This window comes from Pholcus phalangioides, unplaced genomic scaffold, assembly GCF_987345545.1.
Source record: "Pholcus phalangioides strain wild (caught in Gottingen) unplaced genomic scaffold, Ppha-v1.0 ptg000004l_1, whole genome shotgun sequence".
In the NCBI taxonomy this organism is placed as follows: domain Eukaryota; kingdom Metazoa; phylum Arthropoda; class Arachnida; order Araneae; family Pholcidae; genus Pholcus; species Pholcus phalangioides.
Genome location: NW_028301597.1, coordinates 47,447,574 through 47,473,895, shown reverse-complemented (window position 1 = coordinate 47,473,895; position 26,322 = coordinate 47,447,574). Strand labels below are relative to the sequence as shown.

The 26,322-nt window shown below is 32.9% G+C and overlaps 1 protein-coding gene across 2 annotated transcripts in view; it reads right to left on the bottom strand.

Annotated features, from left to right (window-relative positions):
• Positions 1–25,595, bottom strand: part of Miga (mitoguardin) — a 32,052-nt gene extending 6,457 nt beyond the window's left edge. Inside the window, exons 1-12 of one of the 2 annotated variants that reach the window (XM_089231614.1) lie at positions 25,290–25,595; positions 24,213–24,330; positions 22,131–22,243; positions 19,443–19,610; positions 17,073–17,161; positions 9,305–9,529; positions 8,958–9,079; positions 7,540–7,612; positions 6,004–6,090; positions 3,944–4,042; positions 3,518–3,652; positions 1–54 (exon numbers count right to left, since the gene is read on the bottom strand). In XM_089231614.1, the coding sequence (XP_089087740.1) occupies positions 1–54; positions 3,518–3,652; positions 3,944–4,042; positions 6,004–6,090; positions 7,540–7,612; positions 8,958–9,079; positions 9,305–9,529; positions 17,073–17,161; positions 19,443–19,610; positions 22,131–22,243; positions 24,213–24,330; positions 25,290–25,317 (1,311 nt within the window). In that variant the 5' untranslated portion in view covers positions 25,318–25,595. Of the gene's footprint in view, positions 55–3,517; positions 3,653–3,943; positions 4,043–6,003; positions 6,091–7,539; positions 7,613–8,957; positions 9,080–9,304; positions 9,530–17,072; positions 17,162–19,442; positions 19,611–22,130; positions 22,244–24,212; positions 24,331–25,273 lie in introns of both variants that reach the window. The other variant, XM_089231615.1, reaches the window with a different exon arrangement.
• Positions 25,596–26,322: the final 727 nt, after the last annotated feature.

Here is a 26,322-nt window from a genome sequence, read left to right as displayed (position 1 = left end):
CTTTAACATTCTTCTTTTAGATTTGAAGACAGACCAAATGGCTGTAGTCAAAGCCTGAAAAAAATAAAAATAAATAAAATTACATAATAAATTTATAAATATGCAAAATTACAAATGAAATTATGAAAAATTAAATTGCTTGAAAGCATGTGCAAAACTACATATCTCATTTGATACGATAAAAAACCTATGAATCAAACATTAGTTTAGCTATGAAACCAGAACATTCAGAGCATCACAACTGTCATACCTATATTTTTCGCCCTTGTGTCAAAGATTTGTTACCATGCAATTTAATTTTTGTTAAATTACAGTGTATGTGTATTATATTTGTTGATAGCTGTTTTCAACAACCTCAGCAACATTGTTCATTTATCATCTTCAACACAATAAAGTATCTTAAATAGAAATGTATTACCTTTTGGGTTTGATAATACGATTAAATAATCGACGTTTGGGTGTACCCAAAATTCCAAAACAAATACGGCTATACACATTTCAGAACTATATGAAGTTCCTTCATCAGTAGCAGAAACAAAGAAGAAAGAAAATATTGAAAAAACTCCTTATAGTGAGAGTTACTCGCTGTTGTAGACAAGAGTCAAATTCAAAATGAACCGGCAACAAAAGAGTATTGCAAGCAAGAGGATGGAAAAAAGAAAAATGGCAGAGCCAATCGCAACTGAGAATGTGATAATGATGGAGAAGAATAATTATTGTAGAAACTGTTGCCAGATTTTTGAGAAGGGTGGTGTGCTAGATAGGTCATTGACCAACTGGTTTGTGTTTTTGTTGATGTGGAATGATTCGAAGAAATCAAGTCAGACGGTGAGGGACATTTTTAGATGATTTTGGCAAAAGAGAAGTCAAATTTATGGTCAAAGGACCAGCAGTGTTGGGCTATGGATGAGCGGTTAAAGTCTTGGTTGCTTACGCATCTTCTATGCTCATTTGAACGGTATTTTAGGGCACGTTTAGTTTGGCATAGATAATCTGCATTGACATGAAATGCTGTAGATGCCTCAGTTGTTGAGTGCGTCAATGGGATCTTTTAGTTTGAGAGCAACGAAGTTTATTGACGGGGGGGGGGGGGGTGTGAAAACCACAGAAAAATTGTATTTTTGAAGGATTTTAGCGACACGTTGGCTGGCTTTTGGGAAGAAAGGCAAATTGATCAAGTTTTGGTGTGTTCAGGTTTAGGCTTGGTTTTAGAAGTGTTTTTAATCAGTTTGTTGTGTAGATTATCAATGAGAGAGCTACGGTAGTCACGATTGACTGCTACTGCTTTAAGGATATTCAGTTCAGCATCGAGTAACGTCGGCGAAGAGCAGATATTAATGGCTCGCTTCACGTATGTGTAGAACGAGGCATACTTTTGTGACGGAGGATGCGTAGAGAGGTTGTGAGGGGGTAGAGAAACAGAAAACGGTTTGCGAAATACAGTGGTAGAGAAAGTTTGTTCATGGCGAGTGACCAATACGTCCAGGAATGCAATTTGGTTATTGTTTTCTTCCTCTATAGTGAATTGAATGTAAGGGTCAATGGAATTGAGAGTATTTAGAATATGGTCAATGTTAGCGTTTGTTTCAAAACATGCACTAAATGCACAAAAACTACATGCACGCATTCTTCTCCATCAGCATCACTATCACGTTCTCGGTTGCGATTGGCTCCGCCATTTTTCTTTTTTCCGTCCTTCTACTCTTTTGTTGCCGGTTCATTTTGAATTTGACTCTTGTCTACAACAGCAAGTACCTCCTGCTATAAGGAGTTTTTTCAATATTTTCTTTCTTCTTTGTTTCTGCTACTGATGAAGGAACTTCATATAGTTCTAAAACGCGTATAGCCATGTTCGTTTTGGAATTTTGGGTACACCCAAACGTTGATTATTTAATCGTATTAAAGTATCTTAAGCCTACTCTTATAACAATCAGAGCCTTTACAACCATTCTTTATGTTCCTTCTCTAGTCTATTAGAAAACAGGGCAGAATATTTCATAATCAGTATTATAAAACTACTACTACTTAAAATAGTGGCTACTAAACTCCACATGCACGTCGTTCATATTCCTCTGCAGAGCTTTGAAGCGAAAATGCAGCACTCTACGACTCCATAATTTTTAATATTTAGAAGGTTTCTTTTATTCAAACTAAGAACATAAATTTCATTAATAAAAAAATTAATTAAATAGTTGTAAATTGTTAAAAACATTAAAAATTATTTGTTGAATAACATGACCAGCGCTAGTACAAAGACAAAAATCGAGTAAAAAATACAGGATTAGTTCTCTTATATACTTTGCAACCACACTGTAAAAATTAGCATAATGGCAAAAGAACCGAATACAAAAAATAAAGTCAGTCTGCATGACGTCATAATCCTTTTCTAACAAACAGTCTCACGCATCGCAATCTTTCTTCAGATCGGTACACCACAGCTTCTAATGAATTGGTACATGCCGGAATGTGTATGTACGTGCTGTGAACCTAATGTAAAGTCTGTTTCTGTGTAGTGCTGCCATATGGCATCAATTTTTGTAACCATGAGTGAAGTGTAATGATCGAAGATTTTACTGTTGTAAGTCTGTTGCTCTCTGTAATGGCACTTTTTAACCAGGAGATCGGCTTGCACATGCACCTCAAAGTTGGGAACCACAGAAACCCACTTCAGTCAACCACTACTGTGGCGATGGTGGGGCTTGAATATGGGATCCTCACTATGATGCGAGTCCATCACTATGACCTCCACAGTGGCCACTACTTAAAATAGCGCATGCACCTTGTAAACATTCTTCTGGGTAATTTCGAACAAATTAGTTTACAAGCAGGAATGTGTTGTGTGTGTGTGTGTAGCCCTAACATATTTATGTTGGTAGAGTTAGGCTTGATTCGTGTTATACTGGTGCTGCCACCTGACTTAGGTATTCCATATCATGCCTGCCTTCCATATTATATAACTAAAAAATTGGAATGAACACTTTAAATTATAAAAGGGAATCAAGTAATACAGTTTATTAGTTTAGCTTGGTCACAGCTGAAAATAAAATGAATTGTCATAATTAAAAAAATTCATTTGAAATGCCCCTTCTCTTTCAAGTTAGTGGTATGAGAATGATTTATTAATGATTTTCAATCTACAGAAAAATGAAACATTTTAAAAAATTATGACACATTCTAAGCTAAGATATATTCATGAGTCAACATTTTAACAAATATAATGAAAATTTCCTACATAAAATATACAAAAAAACTGCTATGTTTGTGTCAATGTAATTTTTTTCCTCATGCAAAATCCAAGCTTTGGAAAATAATCACGAGTACATTGAACATGGACAGTCTCTCATAACACATGCTAAATTTTATATGAAATGTATCTGCAACAATGATGAATCAGAAATATTTGATGTAATTGATTACTTATGTCATTAAAAAAATAAGAGTTATTTCAAAGAGCAAATGATTTTTAACAAGCTCCTTTGGTGCAAAATGTATCTAATTTTAAAAACAAATTTCTTACTGTCTCTTTGAATCCCATTGAAAGCCACCTGTTTTGGATCACAGCTAAGACTGAGGACGGAGGTCGTTCCAAATCCTCAAAAGCGTCCAATATTATAAAATCAATAACTATGTCATAAAATGTGAAATCTTTGACCTATAAAAGACAAATATTTCTATTAATCTGTTACAAGGGTATAAAAAAATAGCATGTATTCAAAAGTTAAAAATTATGGATTATCCTCAATCAATATTTATCAAGAGTGCATTAACTTGCTAAAATATGCAAATTAAAAAAGACGGCAAGAATGTGCAATAAAAAGAATCAATACTGAATTTTCCCAATATCAATGCCTAAAACAGAAATAGCAAAGAGCTTTTAGCCCTTGATAACATTTACAATCGATGCTATGCTAATGAAAAATATTGAGGAGAAGAAAGAACTTACTCCTCTGCTTATGAGTTCCTCTGTCATTTTCGCCCAATTGTCTTCATCTTTTGGAAAATCAACCAGGTTTTCATATGCACGAAGACTTTCAGCTGGATCCTGTAGAAGAACATAGTCAAGAAAATTAATTAATTTAAAAAAACAAATAGGCGTAATTTCAATTTAATAACATACACTGAGGAGCCACTTTATTATGACCACCTGACAGTTTTAAGAAAATGAACTGTCAGGCATAAAATTTGGTCTCAACGTGCAACTTGTGGTCACTGACTAATGAATGTTTGGATGGAACAATCTATAGACCTGTAAAAGACAACAGAATGGTAACAGTGCAGCAAATTGCTGCATATCTTCATTTAAAAAAAAGTGGTCTGCTGAAATTGAGTTTCTGTGGTTCCCAACTTTGCAGTATGAATACGAGCCGATCTCCCCGTTAAAGTTTCATCACAGAGCAACAGACCTACAACAGTACAATTATTCAATCATTAGACTTCACTCATAGTTAGAAAAATTGATGGCAGAGGTAGCTGAAGGATAAACCACCCAGAATGGGACCTCTCTCCCAGACAACGTTCCAAGAAGAGGCCACCCACGCACACACACTTTAGTTTGTTCCTCTTTTTTCCCCCTTTTACTCTATCTGTTTTTATATGTGTGTGCTTGTGTGTTGTAGACAAGGACGGTCATGTAGAATCATCCTCCTTACATAGATGTATTAAATATCAGTCGATTTTTATGATTTAATAAATTTTCCTTATTGAGAATCTTCCTGTTGAACCTCCAACAGTAGCACTGCACATAACAAGTGCATTACACATTGAACATTGAAGGACTGGACACACCCCGCTTCCCATCTCAGAGAGACATCGAAGCTTTCCCGGGGGATGGGTGTATCCGGAAATTTATTAATTTATGTGAAAATAACAATGATATACATATATACAATAAATAATCTGGAATGAATAATCGTACAAATTGTGATCATATAGCATCATCCACAGATAATCAGTCCGTAATCGTAATAGTCCTTATATAAATAATCATAGAATAATTTTTGTCTTGTATGTGATAGAATCTGGAAGTGAGTTTATCCAATCTCGAATATAACAATCTCGGCAATCAAGCTGTAATAAGATATAAATTGACGTCTATGTCCGGCATCTCCATTTCATTCACACCCGCCGGAAAAAAGGATGAAACAGTTGACACTTGTCTTCTTGGGCGTAAATTGTATCGATTATTAGATGTCGGTGAAACAACCGATGCATGTCTTCTTGGCCGTAAATTATACTTGTTAATAGGTAACCGTGTTACCTCTCTTGTTGGCTCGTAAGACGGGTCCTCCGACAGAAAAAAAAATTAATGTTAGCTTCACAACACGTGCATGCACATTCAGGCATAATACGATTAAATACTCAACGTTTGGGTTTACCCAAAATTAAAATTGAATTTTTACCCCAAATTGAACTTTGGGTAAACCCAAACGTCGAGTATTTAATCGTATTATCAAACCCAAAAGGTAATCCATTTCTACATTCAGGCATGTCCCAATTCCATGGAAATTTTGCAGACGAATGCATACCAGGTGCATGTACAGTTAAGACCTTAATCGAAGGCTGTCTCGAAAGATCTCTGACTACATTTTTCACCTGACTACACATTTACCGGCCTATTCTGCGGTCATAATAAAGTGGCTACTCAGTTTATGTGTTCCAAAAAGTCTTTCTTAAAATATTCTTTTATGAAATTGCTCCTAATTTTTTTTTTCATTGTACACTGCTTCATTTATCACAGAATGAACTAACTGGACAGGAGATTAGAAGTAGAAGGTTTGAAAAGGGTAGAAAAATAGTGGGGTAACATATGTGCAGGGAATCATCAATACATATTTTTTCCTTTCATTTAGTTTTTTTATAACCAATTGGTCCTTACCCTTGAAATTCTCACGTATTTCATTGCCTAATTTAGTTCAAAAGTTACGATTTTTTTTAAAACTAATTTAAAATATAACAGAATAATAGTGCAATAAATAATGTTTAAATACAGAAATAAAAGCTCACTTTTTCACTAAATGCCATTAGTCGAGCAAGAATTTTGTTTCCAGCATCAAAGAACCACTTTCTTGTGGTGCTGCTAACCATTAGAAACTGGAAAATAATAAGTTGAGCATTGAGATCTTTTATTCACATTTGTATTATTTTTTTAGAAAGTACTGGATTATTTTTGTCAATCCTGCCAAATGTGTCAAATTTGTCAATCATGGACAAACTAGAAAGTTAATAATGATGTAATCAGTGACAGACACTGTGCTTAACTATTAGCAATTTGTATGCAGCAATGTTGATAAAAAACCATCTATGAATTAAATCTATTCATTTCTGTCGGCCTCATTAAAACAAATATGTATAATACTTAATGCTGCATTCACAAAATTTAAAAATTAAAATACCAAGTGCAGTCAACAATAGAATGGATATACCACTACATTCAAAAATTTTCTAGACTTATTTTATTACGGAAGAATGAATACAGATAGAACCTGTTTATTTGAAGTTTTCTTCAAAGTAACTACCCCGTGCAATTACGCCCTTTGTTTTTCCCCCTCGTTCATACAAAGATGAAAATGTTGATTGCAAGCCTTTTTTTCCTACAGCTTTGTGTCTTCGATGCGGCAATTCTTCAGTACATTAAAATCGTTATATCTTGAGCAAATCAAATTCTTTATAAGAGGAAAAAGGAAAAGATCACACGGGACAAGATTGGGAGGAATATGCTGGTTGTAGAAGTATTGGAATGTGGTGTTTTGCCAGAGAGGTAATCTGACACCAGAAGGGACCCGTGACTCTGCACATTGTCACGATGGAGTACCCATGACTTGGCCTTCCAAAGATTTTGTCACTTGCATCTCATAGAATCATGCAGACGTTTGACTCACAGGTCCCTCCGGGTGTCAGATTACCTGCCAAAACACCACATTCTGACACTAACAAAGCCAGCTTATTTCTCTGATCTTGCTCCCATATGTGACTTTCTCTTTTTTTTCTTGGATAAAGAATTTGCTTAAGGAACAACAATTCTCAGGTTCCAAAGAAGTGTAGAGAGCAGCAACAAAGGAACTGTAGGGTGACAAAAAAAAGGCTTGCAATCTGCAAGTGTTTGCCACTAAAAAAAAATGTCAATTTTACTACTCCAAATTTCAATGAGGGGTGAACATACTCCCTCAATTTTTATGCAATTTTTTAACGCCATTATTTTTTACTAATAAAAAAAATAATCTTTTTACAGAAAAACAGCTCAAAATTTAAGAGAGGAGCATTAACATCCTTGTATGATATGAACAATGGCAAAAATGCATAATTGCACTGGGTAGTTACTTCGAAAGGAACACCAAATAAAAACAGGTTCTATCTGTATTCATTTTTCTGTAATAAAATAAGTCTCAGAAATTTTTGAACATTGTAATAGCTATAATAATATGCAAAAAAAAATTGATTCAGAGAAATATTTTTAATGTAATATTGAGACTTTTAATAATTGATTGATCATAAATTTGAATATTTTCTATTTGTATAAGGTTCAAAGTGAAAAAAATTTACATCAAATGCTTTGCGTAGACAATACACTTTTGCTATGAACTCCATATTTGTTTGGCAGTTAACCATCTCTGTTCTGTAAAAATTAAAATCAAAATTAGATTCTGCAACATAATAAATGATCAATGATTCTTTTTAAGAACTTGAGAATTACATCATGTATGCACAAAATAAATACAGTATATAGCTTCTTGCTACATTACGTCTCACTATAACAAACATTCAGATATTTTATGCGTTTTATTATAACCACCATTAATTTAAGTAATACTAAAAATTGAATAAAGCTGGGGGGGGGGGAAATATCTGTTATGATGGGCTTTTACTTCGTCTCCGAACATGTACAATACAACAAGAGGTTTACTGTATATACATAAATGGTTACTAATCAGTAGAATATACTCTCACCACAAGAACCAACAGACCTACAATGATACAAATATTTAACAATTGCACTTCACTCATTGTTTGAAAAAGAGCTGGCAGTACTAAAAATTCAAAGAGAACACTAGTAATGCACTCAGACAAGTGCACATTCACACTTTTGACAGAACTCATTTGGTAGTAAATTGCTCAAAGAAATAGATCAGAGTTGAGCTAGATTTGAAAGAAAGTCAGTAGCACATACGAGAGGTAAGATGCTCGTCTACGACCATGAAGGCTATGGTCAGGCGCAGAGGTTAAATCCCAAAGTATATTGGCAAAGGAAAGTTCTTTCTCCTATTAAACCTGAGGTGACCACAGATAGATTGAGCCTTCTCAATATGCCCTAGTTGAAAGTCCCATCCATGTTCAAGTCGAAGATGGAAGTATAACATGGCTTTTCTCCAGAGAGAAAGATTTCCAACCCAATAATATCTATAGCAAATTGCTGTAGTAACAGTAGTGTATACTGGTGTAAAGTTGTCATCATTGAATTAAAAACAAACAAAACATGTTTGCACATTGGAGTTAGGTTCAAACGCAGACCTTGATAAATAATTAAGAGTGAGCAGTCTCTCGTCATTGATGGTACAGAAAATCCCCTCTTAATCAACACCCCTCTTTTAGGGCCTAACAACAATTTCCCAGTGTATAATAAAAGTATTCTTTTCAAACCCTTGATTAACAATCACTCCTCTTTTATGAACAAAATATTTTTTATCCCGTGTCCACAAAAAAGAGGTTTTACTACATAAAGATATGCAAAAAAAGATGTTATCAAAAGATGATCAGGCGACAAAATTAGAAAATAAAAATCCAGTAACAACTTAACAAGACATAACATTAAACAAAAAAACCCACCAACAAATATTTTATAGATCCTCCCCCACACCCATGGGGTAATTCACTTTTGGTTCCCTTCTGAAAAAATGTTTTAATTTTTCAGAAACCAATAATTAAACAAAATTTAATTAAAAATGAATGATACTCATTTTTACCTTAACAGACGAATCTGGATAAATCCCTCTTCATACTTTTTCAGAGCTGTTTGATAAAAAGCTAATTCCTTCAAATCTATGTTAAGTTCTGTAAAATCTTCAAAATCACTAAGATCTGCAATCTGTAATGTTGAAATTTAAAAAAAGAAACTTTTACTTCTATTCATAAATATATAAATGTCAAAAGAAAAACTTGATATCTTCAGCTGAAAAATCATTCACATGGTTACTACAATTTTGATATAGATTGATTACTCGCATGCATTGTAAGAGTGTTATTGCAATGGAAATGTGCTCCAATATTATTATGACACAGCATCTCTGTAGGAGCTCTAAAGTTAATATACCTCGGCCTGAGCAGAAACAAAGCTTTCCACAGATGACATGCTTGTAAAAGTCCTGCGATCTGACTGTGACTGCTTGTCAAAACGAGATGAAGCTACGGATACAGAATCTTCCTTGAAAAGTACAGAACTTTCATTCAGGAACAGATGACTGCAGTGCTCTTGTAGTTTGTAGGCTTCATCCAAGATTTTTTCCAGCATGTGAGTGAATTTACCTTCCTCAGCGTCCTAAATAATTTTAGAAATAAAAAGTGTGAAGCACTTGAAATTACAGGTGAGAGAGGGAAGAAACTGTACAGAAATTTGTGAGTCAACTTTCCCCAAATCCTTTCTTATATATTTCTTTTTTTAATGAAATTTTGGAAAAAGACCCAAAACAAAATATATTTTGTATATTTCTATAAATTTTTTGTATTCAGAATATTATGAGAAATTTCTGTAAAGTTTTTTTTTTAAAGCAAGATGATTAAGAAAATTTTACATAAATAATTGTCATGCATACACACATGCAAGTGTTTTTTTTTCTGTTAGACACAAAAATTGGGAGAAAAATTTGTAAATGAAATCCATCCTTAGATAAAACTTAACTTGTGTATTTATTTTTACAGTGCTAACCTACAATTCCCCATTAATCCATCATACAACTTATGTCAAATCGCTGGACAATGTTTTTTATATCAGTTTATCAGGAAATTTTATGCATGCATAATTACAAGGGATTCGATCGCTATATTGTGGGACGTCAAGTTGTGAGATGCAACGGTACAATTTTTTATCCACTATGTTACGAACTTTCATGAAATGTTATTACCGAAAAAATAAGCTTATACAGTAATCAACATACCTCAAACTTCCACTTAAACCTTGCTTATTATGGCAATAAACAGAAATTTAAACAGAACCTTGAAAAATGTGCAACTATTTTATAAATATATTTATTTACATAAACATCCTGATATTTTACACATTATTAGAGACCCGAATACAGTGGAACTTTGGTTAACAAGCTTACAGGATCCTCAGATGAGATCGCATGCGTAAATTCTTGCTATTGCAGCAATGGAAATTCACCAGTTCGTCTGTGGATATGACCATGTTTCTTCACTAGTTTCTAAATGTCTGGCTCATGCACCTCCAGTCCCATGGTTTTCCCCAAGGACCCAATCTCTTCAGAAATGGTGGCCCTTGTTCATGAGATAACCTCTCAAAGTCACATTCAATAATGCAATCAGCCCACAGTTTTCTACAATCAGAATTAAAAAAAAACTTCAAGCACACATACGCATGGTTACAATGCTAAATCTAGTTTCCTATCGTAAACAGTCACGTTCGTGCGGGTGTTCATTTTTTGAGTTTAGGCACGCTGACCAAAGACTGTAAGTGAGAATATTATCCACAATTTCATAGCACGTGTGTGGACGAAAGCGAAAAACCATCATTTCAGTTGTCATAATGCGAAAACAAATAACCAAAACACTAAATTTTTGCTCGTAATGCAAATCATCGCTCATTAATTTAATCAAAATTTGTTCTGAATTCAAAATTAGTTTTTGCTTGTTATGCGAATTGCTTGTTAACCAAACCACTCATTGTCCGAAGTTCCACTGCATAAGGCACAAAAATAAAAGAGGCATTTATAATTAATAAAAAAAAGGAAAAATAACCAAAAACTAAGCTCTTAAGGATCCAAACATTGGCTACCCTTATTTATTGTTCCATATTAGTTTATAATAACTGCATTATTAGTCAAGCTAAGTTGATACCATCATGCTAAAGAAGCATTTGTGGTCCTTCAAGAGCTTATGTTAGAGGAGATTTAATGAAATGCTAAATACATAATTAGCTAACATACAAAATAATGCTAGCTAAAATTAAAGAATAATTAATAAACAATTGTAATTATATTTTAATAATAACTCTTTATATAATATCAATGCAAGTTTTACAGTAAGTTGATTGCTATTTGGAAACTATATGAATAACACAGATGAGAATTCTTTGTCATTCCTGTGATTGACAAAACTATTTAGTCAGATGTCTATCTCTTAAACACTTATTCAAATTGAGCTGGCAGGCTTTCTGAAAAGAATGAATGCTAAGAAATGAAATGTCTAAAACGAGCGATAGTTTTGAAGTTCTTAATGCCTAAAATATCCAAGTTACACACAATAAGGCCTAAGAAATTCATGAATGAACTATAATAAAAATGACGAATTATAATAAAAAAGTGTTTAAATAAGGGTTTATGGCAGGAGTCATTCCATTTCAAATCACCCGGCAAAATGACAAAATGACACCCATAGTCTCAGATTTCAATGATTTTTTTTTTATTTGTTACTTTTACTATCCTTATTAACCGTGTGAAATATTATTTGCATATTTCTAAAAAATTTTGAGAAAAAAAATGTTGAAATTTAACAAAAACTGATGCAGGTGACTTTTCCGAGGCTCAATTTTTAAGTGGCATTGCTTGAGAAAATAAATCATAATTTTTTCAATTTTCAATATATTGAAGTGAAATTTTCACTAAAGTGTTCACAAAAACATAAAAAATAATTCATACACTTAAATTTGAAATTTACATGCAAAACAATTATGTAAACTTTGTTTTTGTAGAATTTTTCGTTAGAAAAAATACAAATTTTTAAACATATTTTTAGACCAGAGGCACAGCAGTTACCAAAACAACTTTTACTTTGAATTTCTCCTAAATATATGAAGTAAATACTGGAGAAAAAAAATAATGGTTTTTTGACCGTTAGTATGTTTATTCTGGCTTGCAACACAAAATTCATCAAAATAAGACTGGATCGTTCTGATTTCAAATCATTCAACTAGATACTGAAATGCAACCTATCATCTCGGATTCCAATTATTATTTTTTGTTTATTGCTTTTACCATGCTTGCTGACCATGCAAAATTTCATGTACATATCTCAAATTTTTTGAGAAAAAAAATGTTTTCTAATCTCGCGAATGACGTCTCTTAGGCTAACCCCATTCAAGCAATAGGCTATTATTTGTGAAAATGTATCATAACTTTGCAGATTTTCAATACATTCAAATGAAATTTCCATTAAAATGCTCACAAAAAAAATGTAGATTATGACTAGGAAAGAAAATTTAAACCTTCGTATTAAAAAATTAGATTACAAAAAAATCCTTGAAAATTAATTTGATTCTTTTTATAATAAAAACACAATGGCTAATCTTTGCTTTTTCATTTACAAAAGCTCTCCTGCTTTTCGCACAGCATATTCAGTGACATTGAACTCTTCAGATTTTTTTCCTTGTTCCCCTTTCCTAAATCAGGGGCCAGAGTTAAAATTTGCAGTTTTCCCCTTGTTGTGATGGTTAAATTGAGTCTTATTTCTAATTAACTTTATCAAAATAATCATATCATTTGCTTTCTGTTTAATATTTTCATTAAGTGTGCTTTGAGATTCATTTTCTGGTAATTCTTCTTCAAAAACTTTACAAACCTTTGATTTTAAAATGCTACAAGCAGATTCAACTTTTTTTTTTGGCACTGTTTGACTTGCACTGTGGAGCTACCCTATGAAGTTTAATTGGTGACTCTTCTATGTTCTGTAGAGATGAATTTATTTCTTCAAGTGCTTCTTGTTTAGTAATTGACATTTTTCCAAGTTACTTCTCTACATTACTATCACTGTTCATCTCTTCACAGTATTCAGTTTCTTCACCTAATTTATTGATGTTTATATTCACTATCCCTACAGGCATGGCATACTTTTTGCCGTGGAATTGATTTTGTACAACCATTTATTTCATTTATACATGAAAAATACAAGTTTGCTATTTCGGATATATTTCATACTTTGAGAAAAAAGCTCTATGATGCTTAAACACACAGTAGATTGTAGACTGTAACACACAGAACTTGCTCCACTCCTCAAGATGAAAAGATTGATGTCTGATGGGTCCAATGATGTAATGGGTAACAGATTTTACACTTTTGCATAACACTTTTTAGGACAGATCCAGTTTCTTTTCTAACACTATAAATTTCAAGTGTCTTTTCTGACATTTTACTTTGAATTCCAAAGTGATGATATAAAATATTTAGCTCAAATGCAAATTGTGTTATCATAAGAAAAATTTGCTAACCCTGGAGTAGGCTACTCTATGGAACACATTCTGTCTTCAGCAAGATCATAATTGAGACTTGCATCATCTGATGGGGGGGGGGGGGGGAGGAGGAAGGGGCAGTTTAGTTCTAACACTTTTGTTTTAGTTCCCTCAATGAAGCAGCAGCAGTGACCTTATCATCACCTGCTGGGATGGTAAAGTCTTATAATTAAATATGACACCAGCTGCCCTCTGAAGGACAAAGACCAGTGTGCCATAGTTTATATCTTCACAGAAGCTATTATTATTTTTTACAATTATCATCACAACAAGAAACATCACATCTAATATAATCACCACCAGGCATTATATACAATAGGTTTTCAATTCTACTCTTTTCCATTTGCCTCAGCTACAACAATTTGGTTGTAGCTGATAATTATTTCATTCTTTGTGATTTAATGCCTCATATTCTGGCTTTTTATCAGCAATTTTAAATTATTTCTTGGGAAAAATATATAGAGGCTTGTGTTAAATATTATAATGTAGAATTTTTTTGCCACACAAGTATAACCATTTCATATTTATCATGCACATTAAATATTTATTAGAATATATGCTGTAAAAATCAAAGTAATTAAAAAAAAATTTAACACTGTTGTGGTAAAATAACTTTATTATTAAGTTAAAAAACTTCAAAAATACATTTATATATATATGATTAATATTATCTGGATTTATCAAATACAAAATAATTCTTTATGCAAAAATATATCAGATTGTAAAAGTTCGTCTTTGTTGCATCATAAGAAATATTTATAGATCAATTAAAAGTGAAATAAATTATTTGGAATTCGAACACTTCTAAGAATCTGAACATGAAGGTGTAATTTAAAAAATTATTTTATTCACCAAAAACCTTTTTTTTCACCAACTCCCATTTGACACATTACATTAACATTTCTAATTATTTCATGAATTCATTTAATCCTTGAATTTTAAAATTTTTTAATTGTTGCATTAACTACTGATGAAACTTAATTTAGTGAATACTGTAATAAATGTATAAGCGTACATGAAAAATAAAATATAAATTTATTTTTGCTAAGCATGAATTATTATATTAAGTCAAAATGTACAAATACAATTAATGTAGTAACATAAGTACAATTATGTTTTGTTACTCAAATGTATTAACTGTCAAAATAATGTTTACTTTTCTACAGTCTTCTTAATATATTAATAGGATTAAATTTTAAAAAAATTGAAAATTCATGCTGTGCATCCAAAAAGAAGTGTGAAAAATTAAATTTAAATGACTTCTTTCCTTTAGGTTTACATTTTTTCTATTCATAATCTGCATTTTTGGTGAGCATTTTAGTGAAAATTTCTTTTGAATGTATTGAAAGTCTGCAAAGTTATGATATATTTTCATAAATAATATTGCTTGAATGGTTAGCCTTAGACACGTCATTCATGGGGTTAGAAAACATTTTTTTCTCAAAAAGTTTTTGAGATATGTACATGAAATTTTGCATGGTCAACAAGGATGGTAGAAGCAATAAACAAAAAATAATAATTGGAATCTGGGATGATGGGTTGCATTTCAGTATGTAGTTGAATGATTTGAAATCGGAGCGATCCAGTCTTATTTCAATGACTTTTGTGTTGCGAGCCAAAATAAACATATTAACGGTCGAAAAACCATTATTTTTTTTTTCTCCAGTATTTTACTACATATATTTAGGAGAAATTTAAAATAAAAGTTGTTTTGGTAACTGCTGTGCCTCTGGACTAAAAATATGTTTAAAAATTTTTATTTTTTCTAATGAAAAATTCCACAAAAACAAAGTTTACATAATTTTTTTGCATGTTAATTTCAAATGTAAGTGTATGAATTATTTTTATTCATATTTTGTATGTTTTTGTGAACACTTTAGTGAAAATTTCATTTGAATATATTGAAAATTGAAAAAGTTATGATTTATTTTCTCAAGCAATGCCGCTTAAAAATTGAGCCTCAGAAAAGTCATCTGCATCAGTTTTTGATAAATTTCAACATTTTTTTTCTCAAAAAGTTTTAAAGATATGCAAATAATATTTCACACGGTTAATAAGGATGGTAAATGCAACAAATAAAAAAAATATATATTGAAATCTGAGACTATGGGTGTCATGGCTGGGTGATTTTACATGGAATGACAAAGCAGGGGAAAATTCAAAAAAGGGGCATTTTTACAAAAATGTGGAACATAGGCAAATAAAGCTATTACCGCACTTCACCTGAACTGCCTGGCTATACTCATTATGATCTATATCAGCATGGGCAGTGGAAGGTTCCCTGCTATTCTGTGAAACTTTTAATTGAAATTATGTAGCTGCTATGTTGCCACTATGGTGGTTGAGTGGTTATAGTGACGGACTCGCATCGCGAGGACCCGAGTTCGAGCCCCACCATCGCCATAGTGGTGGTCGGCTGAAGTTGGTTTTCTGTGGTTCCCAACTTCAAGGCGTGAATGCGAGCCGATCTCCCCGTTAAAAAGTCTCGCCACAGAGAGCAACAGACCTACAAAGAGCACAAATGTAATTCAATCATAACACATCACTTACTTCCCTTCTGAAATATAGATGGCAGCACTGGAAAATCAAACAACACTACTTATGCACTCAGACTGTTAGGTTACACACACAGTTACACCTCCGGCACAACTCACTAGGTAGTAAATCGCTTATAAATGGTGATAGACCTGAGTTGTGCTTGGTTTGAAGAAAAAAAAAAAAGCTGCTACGTTGCACAGATAGCAACAGACCTACAACAGTACAAATATTCAATCATAACGCTTCACTCATAGTTTGGAAAATAGATGGTAGTGCTGAAATTCAATGTATGTGAAGTGCATGTACGGTTAAGTAGTATTAGTAGCACTAAAATTCATGCACAACACCAGATAGCACCGAGACTTAGGTACATGTGCACAATTCATACCGTAATAAATTTCCCATGGCGATCGACCACACTTATACTCCATTTGAAAAAAGAAAAGCCGCTACATTGTTAGGGTACATAGTGTCAATGACAGAAACAAAAACAGAAATTGAGATAGAAGTTAATGGAGCACTTTCAGTGGTGTACATGTTTTTTGGGGAAAGGAGAGACATTTACTTTTTTTTCCTTCCGAAGGGGGTTATATCCTTTCATAATCCAGTGTAAATGCATAAAAACACCATAACCTCAGCTGTCTTTTTCCCCCACATACAACAGCGGCGAGTACTTCATATCTCAAAAACAGTGCTGCAGCCACATAGGTACATAAAAATAGTTCAACAAAAGGAGCAGAAGCTGAAGGTGTGAAGGTGCCAGGTGTAAAAATTGAGAAAACACCAATCTTTTACATAATCAGTGTTATTTGAAGGAATAATTTTGAAGAGTGATTTTACTCCTCAAATTGTAAGGGTTATTTTTGTAAAAAGAGAGGGGTATTTTTTTTATCGTGAGAAATAACTCAAAAAAATTATCTGAAATTTAGAAGTATTTTTACTCCTCAACTAAATTAGGAGTAAAATTGAAATTTGATGTGTACTGGGGAACACTGATAATAATGAGCAACAATAGACCAATAGATCATTACATAGCATTAAACCGATTAAAAGCTTATTGTACTGAAAAGATGAGTAAACATACCGTTAAAGCAAGTAAATCTCCAGGTGGTGGTCGATAAGCAGATAAAGCATCTTCCCAGTATGCTATAGCTGTTTCAAGAGCTTCCATTCCTGCAATGAGAAGTTTAAAAAAATCATGACGTTAAAAAACTTGGGCCACAAGAGAGCAAAAACCAACTCAAAAAAAAAAAGTTGTATCCTTAATTCAAATAGAATTTTGGGAAGGAAGGAAAAGAAATGAAAAAATTTATTGCTATTAATATCAATTAAATTATTGAGAAGTGTCATACACTCTATAAAAAAAAAGGATAAAAACTACCATGCTTCCTGTAAGACAGAAAAATAATTTACACACACATCACATGCAAAAAAAAAAAAAACACTTTGACCTTGAAACTGCAGTTCACTATTTCCTGAAATGGAAACAGATTAAGGCAAATATTAAGAAGCAATTTAGTGTAATTAGAAGATTCAGAATTCCTGAATGATTCGATTGACTGATCGCTGATGTGATATTAGTCATGAAATCTCCTGATATGAATCATGCATGTGTCTTCATTTCCTTGATATAAGCCCACTATTTTTTTTTATAATTTGACAGCTCCATTTTTTTTTAGTTACAAAAATCTGGTGAAAATTTTTCAATTGTTTCTCCCTAGTGCATTCAACTGACTTTTTTTTTATTTTACCACTCTATATAAAACTATTTTTTTCCCTTATCAAGTGGAGATTCCACCTTTTTTTCTTTGACTTTTTAATGTATAGAAGAACAGATCCCCTGAGAAAGCTTTTCGTTAAAAACAGTAAATTTTATCAACGAAAAAAAAAAAAAACCAGACTAGGAACTGAAGGGACTTTTTTTACTTTGTTTGCCTTCACCTTTCTTTGTCCAATCAGGAAATTATGAGTACAAGTACAGAAATTATTTCAACAAAGGGTGGTGGGGAGACATCTTCTAACCTCATGCATAGTCTTCTCGGTTGATAAGGGAGAAAATAAATCTGGTTCAACCTTAGCTCCAAAACATGTAAAAAAAATTTGAATGGGGAAAAAATCAATAACACAAACATAATCTCCCCCCCCCCCTATGTTATGATATAGGTCCATTTGGTATTTTGAGAAAATTATAGCAATACCAGAATGATAACATTATCCGGGATTCCAATATAAGTGGCATCTACTGTATTTATTTTTTTAAATAAAAAAATGGAAATTTTATTTTTGGAAAGCTTATCAAATCAGAGCTACTCTTTTTAAAAACCAAAGAATTGCAATTATACAATTTGCATTGGACCAAATCAAATAAAAGCATTAATTTTCATTAAATTCAATGGGACTCATAAATGGGTCCGATTGTAATTTTTTTTTTTCAAATATTGCAACAAATAACATTTTTAAAGTATTGCTTTCCATATTGTGTAAATGAGAGGGGGGAAGAGATTTTAGCAAACCAAAACAACTCAATATAAAGAACAACAGCTGTTCTACAATGCATTCAAATTCCTTGCAATATTCAAAACAAACAAAATTAGATAACATGCATGCAACAAAAAACAAAAATGTGCACACAAATTTAGACTGGATTGAGCTTCTCTCAGTAGGCCCGGTGACTGCCCCATATGTTCATTTCAATAATCAACTCATAATTTGAGTTGATGATACTGACTTGACTTTCCTCTGATACTTTGTAAGCTTAGCTTTCTATTATGTGCAGTTACAATAAGTTTCAGAAACACTTCGTATGCAGTTACGATAAAGTCGCAACAATAAGCTCTTCCACATGGTCTTACGAAATCCTTGTTTCTCCTCACAGTATCTATGGTTTTTTGCGTTCCATTGTTAGATTTACAGATTGTGAAAATTTATGATGTTACCACAACTTTTGTTCTCTATTTCTCTTTTTGAAGGTTTTTTTTTTTGCTTTTGATCAGATGACAATCACAACGATTTCTCAGGTCTGTTGTCAGAAATTTATAGGTTTTAGAACACACAAACATGGGCCATTTTCTTGAATTTCCGACTTTTTTTAGTAAAAATTTTTTCCCTTGACAATTTAAGGTTTCCTCCTAACCTGAACGAACCACTCTTACATTTATCTTAACTGTTTAGATGAGCTTTGCCGATGCCTATTATATATTCTATATTACTTACGGCTTTAAGGTGATAAATTTGCAAACATCAAAGAATCTGTAAAATGATTTGATATGATCATTTTAACATTAATATTTTTAATTTAAAAAATTCTAAATCTTACTTTCCGAAAATAAGATTTAGTAAATAAGCAGCTTATTCGATTGTTAATAAAGGAAAATCAAATTACAAAAAAGAATTTTAACCTGATTTCACTTCATTGAAAGCATGAAATCAGATTGTGTGAACTTTTAGAACTCACCCATAGTTCCAAGTTGCTGAGGGGTGAGTGTTGTAGAAGTTCCTGTAGCCTCCAAGTTCACGGGAGGCACTAAAACAGAGTGCACTGACTGCCTATCACTGCTAATAGAGCCATGTCTGGTGTGTCTAAATGAGCTGGGGCTTCCTACTGCACGCAGAGGCATTATTTCTGTTCGTAAAAAAGTCATCAATTAAGGAAATAAATACACTATATAAAATAAGGATATAATTACACCTGCTTATGAGATTACTTCAGCTAGAAAAGAATAAAAATACATTTTATAATTTTTTTTATATGGCTGAATTTTTTATTAACAAGGTAGAGCTCTTTTATTACTATTTATTACTTAAGAATTAGAATCCATGAAATGATTTGTCTCTCTCAACATAATATATAAACTGAAGGTATACTAACAAACTTCAGAAGCCCTTTGAAAAACTAGTAGGATCCCGCTTATAACGTTTTACAAAAACTGTCATAAAGAACACTGGAAGCTGGAAAAGGCTTTAAACAGGAAATCTTAACGAGAATTCGTTTGGATCACAAAAATAAGTTGTACCAAGCAGGAAAACACTAAGTAGGAATGTTGTAAGCAGGATAGACTGTATTAGCTAAACCAAATATTCTATGCAACAATGCGGTTAATATTGCATGAAAATATAGTTACGGTAACATAAGTTTTTTGTGTGTGTGTGTAAGACTACACACTAATTTTAAGGATAAAAATTCAGGAAACCTTGTATTACAGTCTACTTGAAGAAATTATAGTATTTTTGGGAAAAGTGAGAAAAAAAAAACTTCTAGCTGTTCCCTATAAAAAAAATTTAAATAATAAAAACAGTGGCTAAATAAAAATTTACAAAAGAACTTACAAGCCATTAAGCAAATATAATCAAACAGTGCAATATTGAAAAAAACATAGAGAACTCGGATATAACAATTTTACCTATTCCTCTATGTATACTTGTGTTCATATTAACCCCTATTAAAAATTTTCCTTGATTCAGTGAATAGAAATGCCAGTCCCACCCAATTCAAATGTATATGTTGTATAATGACATCTAGAGTTTATTTTCCCAAGTTTTTTTTTTTTTTTAAATTCTTGTAACAATTTTCAATCAGAGGCGTACGCAAAGAGCATAAGCTCTAAAAATGGGGAAAATATTGAGAAATTATTGTCAAAATACAGAGTGTCCCTCAAAAGGACTTCCCGATTTTAAAATGAAATAACTTGGAAACAGTGATCGATAGAAGAATAAAAAAAAAAAAGTGGTTAATTACTTTGAAAGCCCTAAAAATTTTATACAGAAGTTTGAAAATTAGTTACAAATGTGATCAACAGGTGGCACTGTATGTCATAATTACAGTACAGAGTCTGAGAAATAGACTATAAAATGTTCTAATAATTCAAATAATTACTAATTATATAGAAATGTCCTCTCCACTTGTCAATACAAGATTCATCGAAAGACTGGTTATTTGTGGAGATGAAGATTACAAGGAAGAAAATTCATCACTTCCCCCACAGGGACTCGAACCCCGGTCTCTCGCTTGCCGGACGAGTGCTCTACCATCTAAGCTATGGAAGTAGATAGAATATTTCAACCTTGAAGCGTATATATATGTTGAAAGGCACAGTACGTGGACCGTATCAACAATCAACTAATAGCTCGTGAATGACAAAGGCCAACCAGTTGGCCATATGCATATAGAAACGTCCTCTCCTCTTGTCAATACATTGTATTGTCAATACACTCTCCACTTGTCAATACATTGTATTGTCAATACACTCTCCACTTGCCAATACGGTGCCTTTCAACATATATATACACTCCAAGGTTGAAATATTCTATCTGCTTCCATAGCTTAGATGGTAGAGCACTCGTCCAGCAAGCGAGAGACCGGGGTTTGAGTCCCCGTGATGTAATCTTCATCTCCACAAATAACCAGTCCTTTGATGAATCTTGTTTTTCTTCCAGCTAATTCGTTTTTAAAATTTAAATACTTAGACTGAAAAATCGTCACAATGGCATCATAGTCAAATGACTGGTTAAGGTTGCCAGGTTTGAGTCATCAACATGGAAAAGTTGATCTTCATATATCTCCACAGCCAAAGTGGCATTTGCATTTCAAGGCTTCATTTTTAGACAAATTTACTATAACCTTGGATCTCGATATAATTCCTCGATTAAAAAACTTTTTTCTGTTCTTACATTTGTGTTAATCTCATCCTCGATATAACAATTTTCCTCCACTTCCCAATAAAAAATGTCCACTTTGACTGATTCATCAAACAGGTTTGATTGCATCATGTATGTGCCTCCTACATAGAGAAATTTTGGAACAACCGTATATTTTATATACTCGCATATGAGCTGAATTTTTTTTTGTTCAAAAATATGTTCCTATATTGTGGGGGGAAGAAGTTGGCTTATACACAGATCAGTTTTTAGGATAGACACTTCGGGACCTAATGCGGTAGTCTTGAAGTTGAAGGAATGGTCCTTAAACATGAGTAATTTTTCCAGTGAAATCGTACTTCCTATGCAAAGTTTTGTACCCAATCCAGTTGAAAGAGATGCAGATTGATTTAAGTAATGTCAATTATTTAATTTCGCATAATTTTTCTAATGGAAAATGGTGAAAGCAAACAAATAAATGCTGAATAAAAGGAAAAGAGTTTTTTACCTCCATTTGTTAGACTCCATGTGCTACTAGCAACACTGACCTTTCCCCGCTGTCTAGATAAAGGGTTTGGTCTGATGGGAGGTCTTGGTTTTATCTTTCTTCTTCTAAGTATCCTGTATTATTGAAATAAGTTTTACAAACATAGCCACAAACAATGTGAAGGGAAAAATGGTAAGGTAAATTACAAATGCATTTATACAGGAAAATAAAATTAAATACTAATTATTATTGATTTTTTCCATTTCTTCTATTAAAGAGCTCAACAAATCCCAGGGGCCACGTCACAATGGCAGTAAAAAATAAATTGGTATACTAGTGCCTAGAATTTTTCATGCATGATTAAACAGGCACCACTAGAGAACAGAAGTACAGGCAAAATGCAATAAATGCTTTTTTCAAACTTTTTTGGTGAAAATACCTTTTTTGAAATTTTGCTGCCGTAAATGCCTATTTCGACATGGTTTTATGTTTCTTTGTGAGTTTGAGAGATTTTTAACATGGAGAACTTCAAAAATCTAATCTTTCTAAAACTGAAGAATCTTTCTTCAACCCTTAGCACAAATTTACATCAGAAAGCCTTTCTTCTCTTGGTTCTATTCAGACACAAATTGGCATAATTGTCTGACACATAGGAAATAGGCATAGAAGTGACAAAGACTTCATCTCTGCTACACGTAGCTTTCGGATAGCAATCAAAATACAGTCAAATTCACACTGAGAATGTGAGTTTAGACGAAAGCAACCCATGCACAGTGTAAGAAAAGCTGAGAATAAATTAGAAGTTTGTTTGTGTTGCATAGCCCCTTGTAGTTGAATAGCTGACCAGTGACTATAATAATGGCCCATTAGTTGACATCATTAACAACAACAGGACAGGATGGGAGCTGACAGGCTTCCAGCGCTACACGAATAAAAAATTTTGTGCATATTACTTATTTTTTTCAAATGTTTTAGGAAGTATATTTTACAAAATTATCATTCATTTTAGATGAAAAGAAGCATCGGAGCAAATCAAAGGCAGAAACTGGAAAAAGATTGAGGAAAGAAACTCGAACTTATTGCGAACCTTGTGGTGTTGCTCTGTGCGTAAATGTGTTTTGAAGTGTACCATACCAAATAAAATTTTACAAGATATATTTTTTTTTAAATAAAAACTATTTTTAGATATTTATACAACATTTGGGTAGGTTTTATTCAGAATTATTTGAAATTTTATGTTGAAAATTATGTTTTCTTATGCTGAACTATTTTTTAAAACTCTAAAACATCCTTTTTTTAATTATTTCTTATTAAATATTAATTATTAGTACCTTTGAATAATTGCTATATTATGAAAGAAAAGAGTTTTAAATTTCTATCTAAAAAATTGTTAAGATATATACATATTCTAAGTATTTAAAAAAAAAAAAATCATGAAAAGTGTTAAAAACCCTCAGTCCACAGGAACAAACATAGTCGAAACAGTGCAGACCCAAAAGTGTTAGACATTTTTTTTTTTGAAAATGTGCATCACTCATCACAATTACGTTTAATGGAAGATGTTTAGTTGCACTTGTAGTTGTCACTCTAACATTTTCATGCATGTGCAAACATAAGTTTTAAGATATAGCTGTTTTTCGGTTGTCCTTAAACTTTTTTCCAGCACCTTTTACAATGAGGAATTACTCTGTTAAGCCGAGCTCACAGTTTAAGCCAGTTAAAAAATGCCTTTAATAAAAAATGCTTCAGCAAAATGCTAAAATGTTAATAATTAATGGATGGATGTCTACTTATTTCGTACCTCTTGTATGCATTTTTGTGATAGTGGCTACTGCTTCCAACTTCATAGCGAGGGGAAGGGACTTGAGGGTCTGCCCCCTTCCCCAAAATGTGAGAAAATCACCAAAAAAAGGGAAAAAGATGGCTAAATTTATTGTTCTATCACTTTGGTCGCTCCCGAACGAAATTTCTGGCTACACCCTCGATTGCTTCTTTCACACTCTAAGATTTTCTTTCACATTTTGTAAAAAATGTGATCATAGCTTCAGACCCTGGCAGAGCTGTATTCACTCAAAAGAGGGAGGAAAAAAAATTCATACTCACTTTGCCAGAAAACCAAGTAGCGTAATTCCTACAGTGAATGATATGACAGTGACTTTTGTTCGCATAGACAGAGAGATCGGCGGGAAAGCCAGTTGCGGTCTGAAGTTGATCATGATGCCTGGAAAAAAAAGAAAAATGCCAATTATTTATACAAAGCATTACGCTAATTCCAATAGATGTGACTTTATGTTTATTATTTTCAAAACATACGGCAAGCCAGTGATGTGACAAACAAATCTGCCATGCAGCAAATAAACGTCCAGTGTCACTAAAATACGCAAAGCAGAATGTTTAACACTGTTTTGCGATGAGCCCTGAACTGACTGGTAATGTTCTGCGGTAAAAATCCCAGTACATGTAATAGTCTTTTTTTGCACTTTTTCTTAAAATTCTTCCAAATTAATTAAATTAGTAGCGCTAATTGTTCTGCGACGTATGTCGAAGATTTTGGCACATTCTGCTTTGGGGCCTAAAATATCCAACAAGGTGCGTGATGTCACTGCGAGTCTTCTGCAGTACACAGAATTTATATTACGATGATCATGTCCCAATGGCACAGCGAAACTATATAAAACAATTAAATGATCACGTCCTCATTGAAGCTCACAGTGAAGAACCTTGGGGACACTCCTTGAAATACCCATGGCTAAGCAGGGACACAACTAGATGCTTGGTCACGGCAAGTGAACATTTTGACGCCCACTTGTAATACTGAAGGAAAGGTTTCAGAATAAAATTTGCACACCCTGGGGAACGAGACCTGCCTGCTCTTCCCTAGTTGTAGCCCTGTGGCTAAGTAACCCTGGACTAGAATGTGTGTATTTCAAGGGTCGGCTTATAGACGGTTTTTTAAAGTTTTTGTCATTTTAGTAGTCCTTAAATAAATAATAATATGGGAAATCAAAATAACACCATTTGTAACAAACCAAAAAAAAAATAAAACTAGATATTTTGAATGGTTGTTATAAATGTCAGATAAGCCACTCTAAACACTAAAAACATGTTGCAATATAGGCACCATTTTTGACATAAACGTTAATAACAATCAAGTTAATTCTCACGCAATGGGAACCTGACCTTGCAAATTCATTTCGCAAGCGAGCATTCTTGCGGCAACTTAATATCAATAACCTTGACACGATGTGGATGTCTCAATGTCGGAGACTTCAGTTCAACTGGAGAAAACATAACACACTTCACGGGTCAAAACACGGCACAAGACGGAACACTGAACACGAATTTAAAAACATAACATTCGTCCGCTTCAACGACGACCGATAACGAAGTATTAAAAAAGAAAAACCAAGTTACTTCCTTTTGGTCGAGGGATGAAACACCTTACTTCACGGACCGACCTCCGTCCAAAAAAAAACAATGTCAGTTCAATTTGTTACCTGCAAATGAAGGAGAGAGTGCTGATCTAGCTAATACTTTTTTAGTTTTTTTTTCCTCTTATTGTTCAAATTTTAAACAAATTTGAGAACAATAGTTTTTCAATTGATTATTGTTCAATATATATTTATTTAAATTACATTGTTTAATCATTACAGCTACTTTTTTTTATTCGTTGTCAGAACTCACGAAATAGCCCTAGTTGCTAAAAACTTTGAATAATCTAATCGAGTCAAGTCGTTATCAAAACTTGTAAACAATAGTGCAGTGCTGGCATCTAACGACTATTTATAATACTAGAGTTTCGTATATACGCCAGTAGATGACACTACTTGTGCAACTTTCGATAAAAAAAAATTTATGGCGCTAATTTCAAATCGTGATTTTTTACGTTTGCCAACGTGCAGCTTTTGGGACGCTTTTTTGGGAGGCAGGGCCGCCCTCACCAGTCGCGGAGAAAGGTGCGAAAATAATATCAGGGCCCCTCCCTTAGCTCCGATTTTTTTCTTTTCTTCCGTGAGAGAGGGGAATCGAAAATTCAGAAAATGAAAGTCATGAAAATTCCGAATAAATGAGAAAAATAATTTCAGAATTTGTGAAAATTCAGAAAAAAATTAAAGAAAAAAGAAGTTTCACAATTGAAATTCAGAATTCCAGGATTGATGAAAATTTACAATTTTATAATTGATGGAATTATTAAATAAACAACTCCAGATGA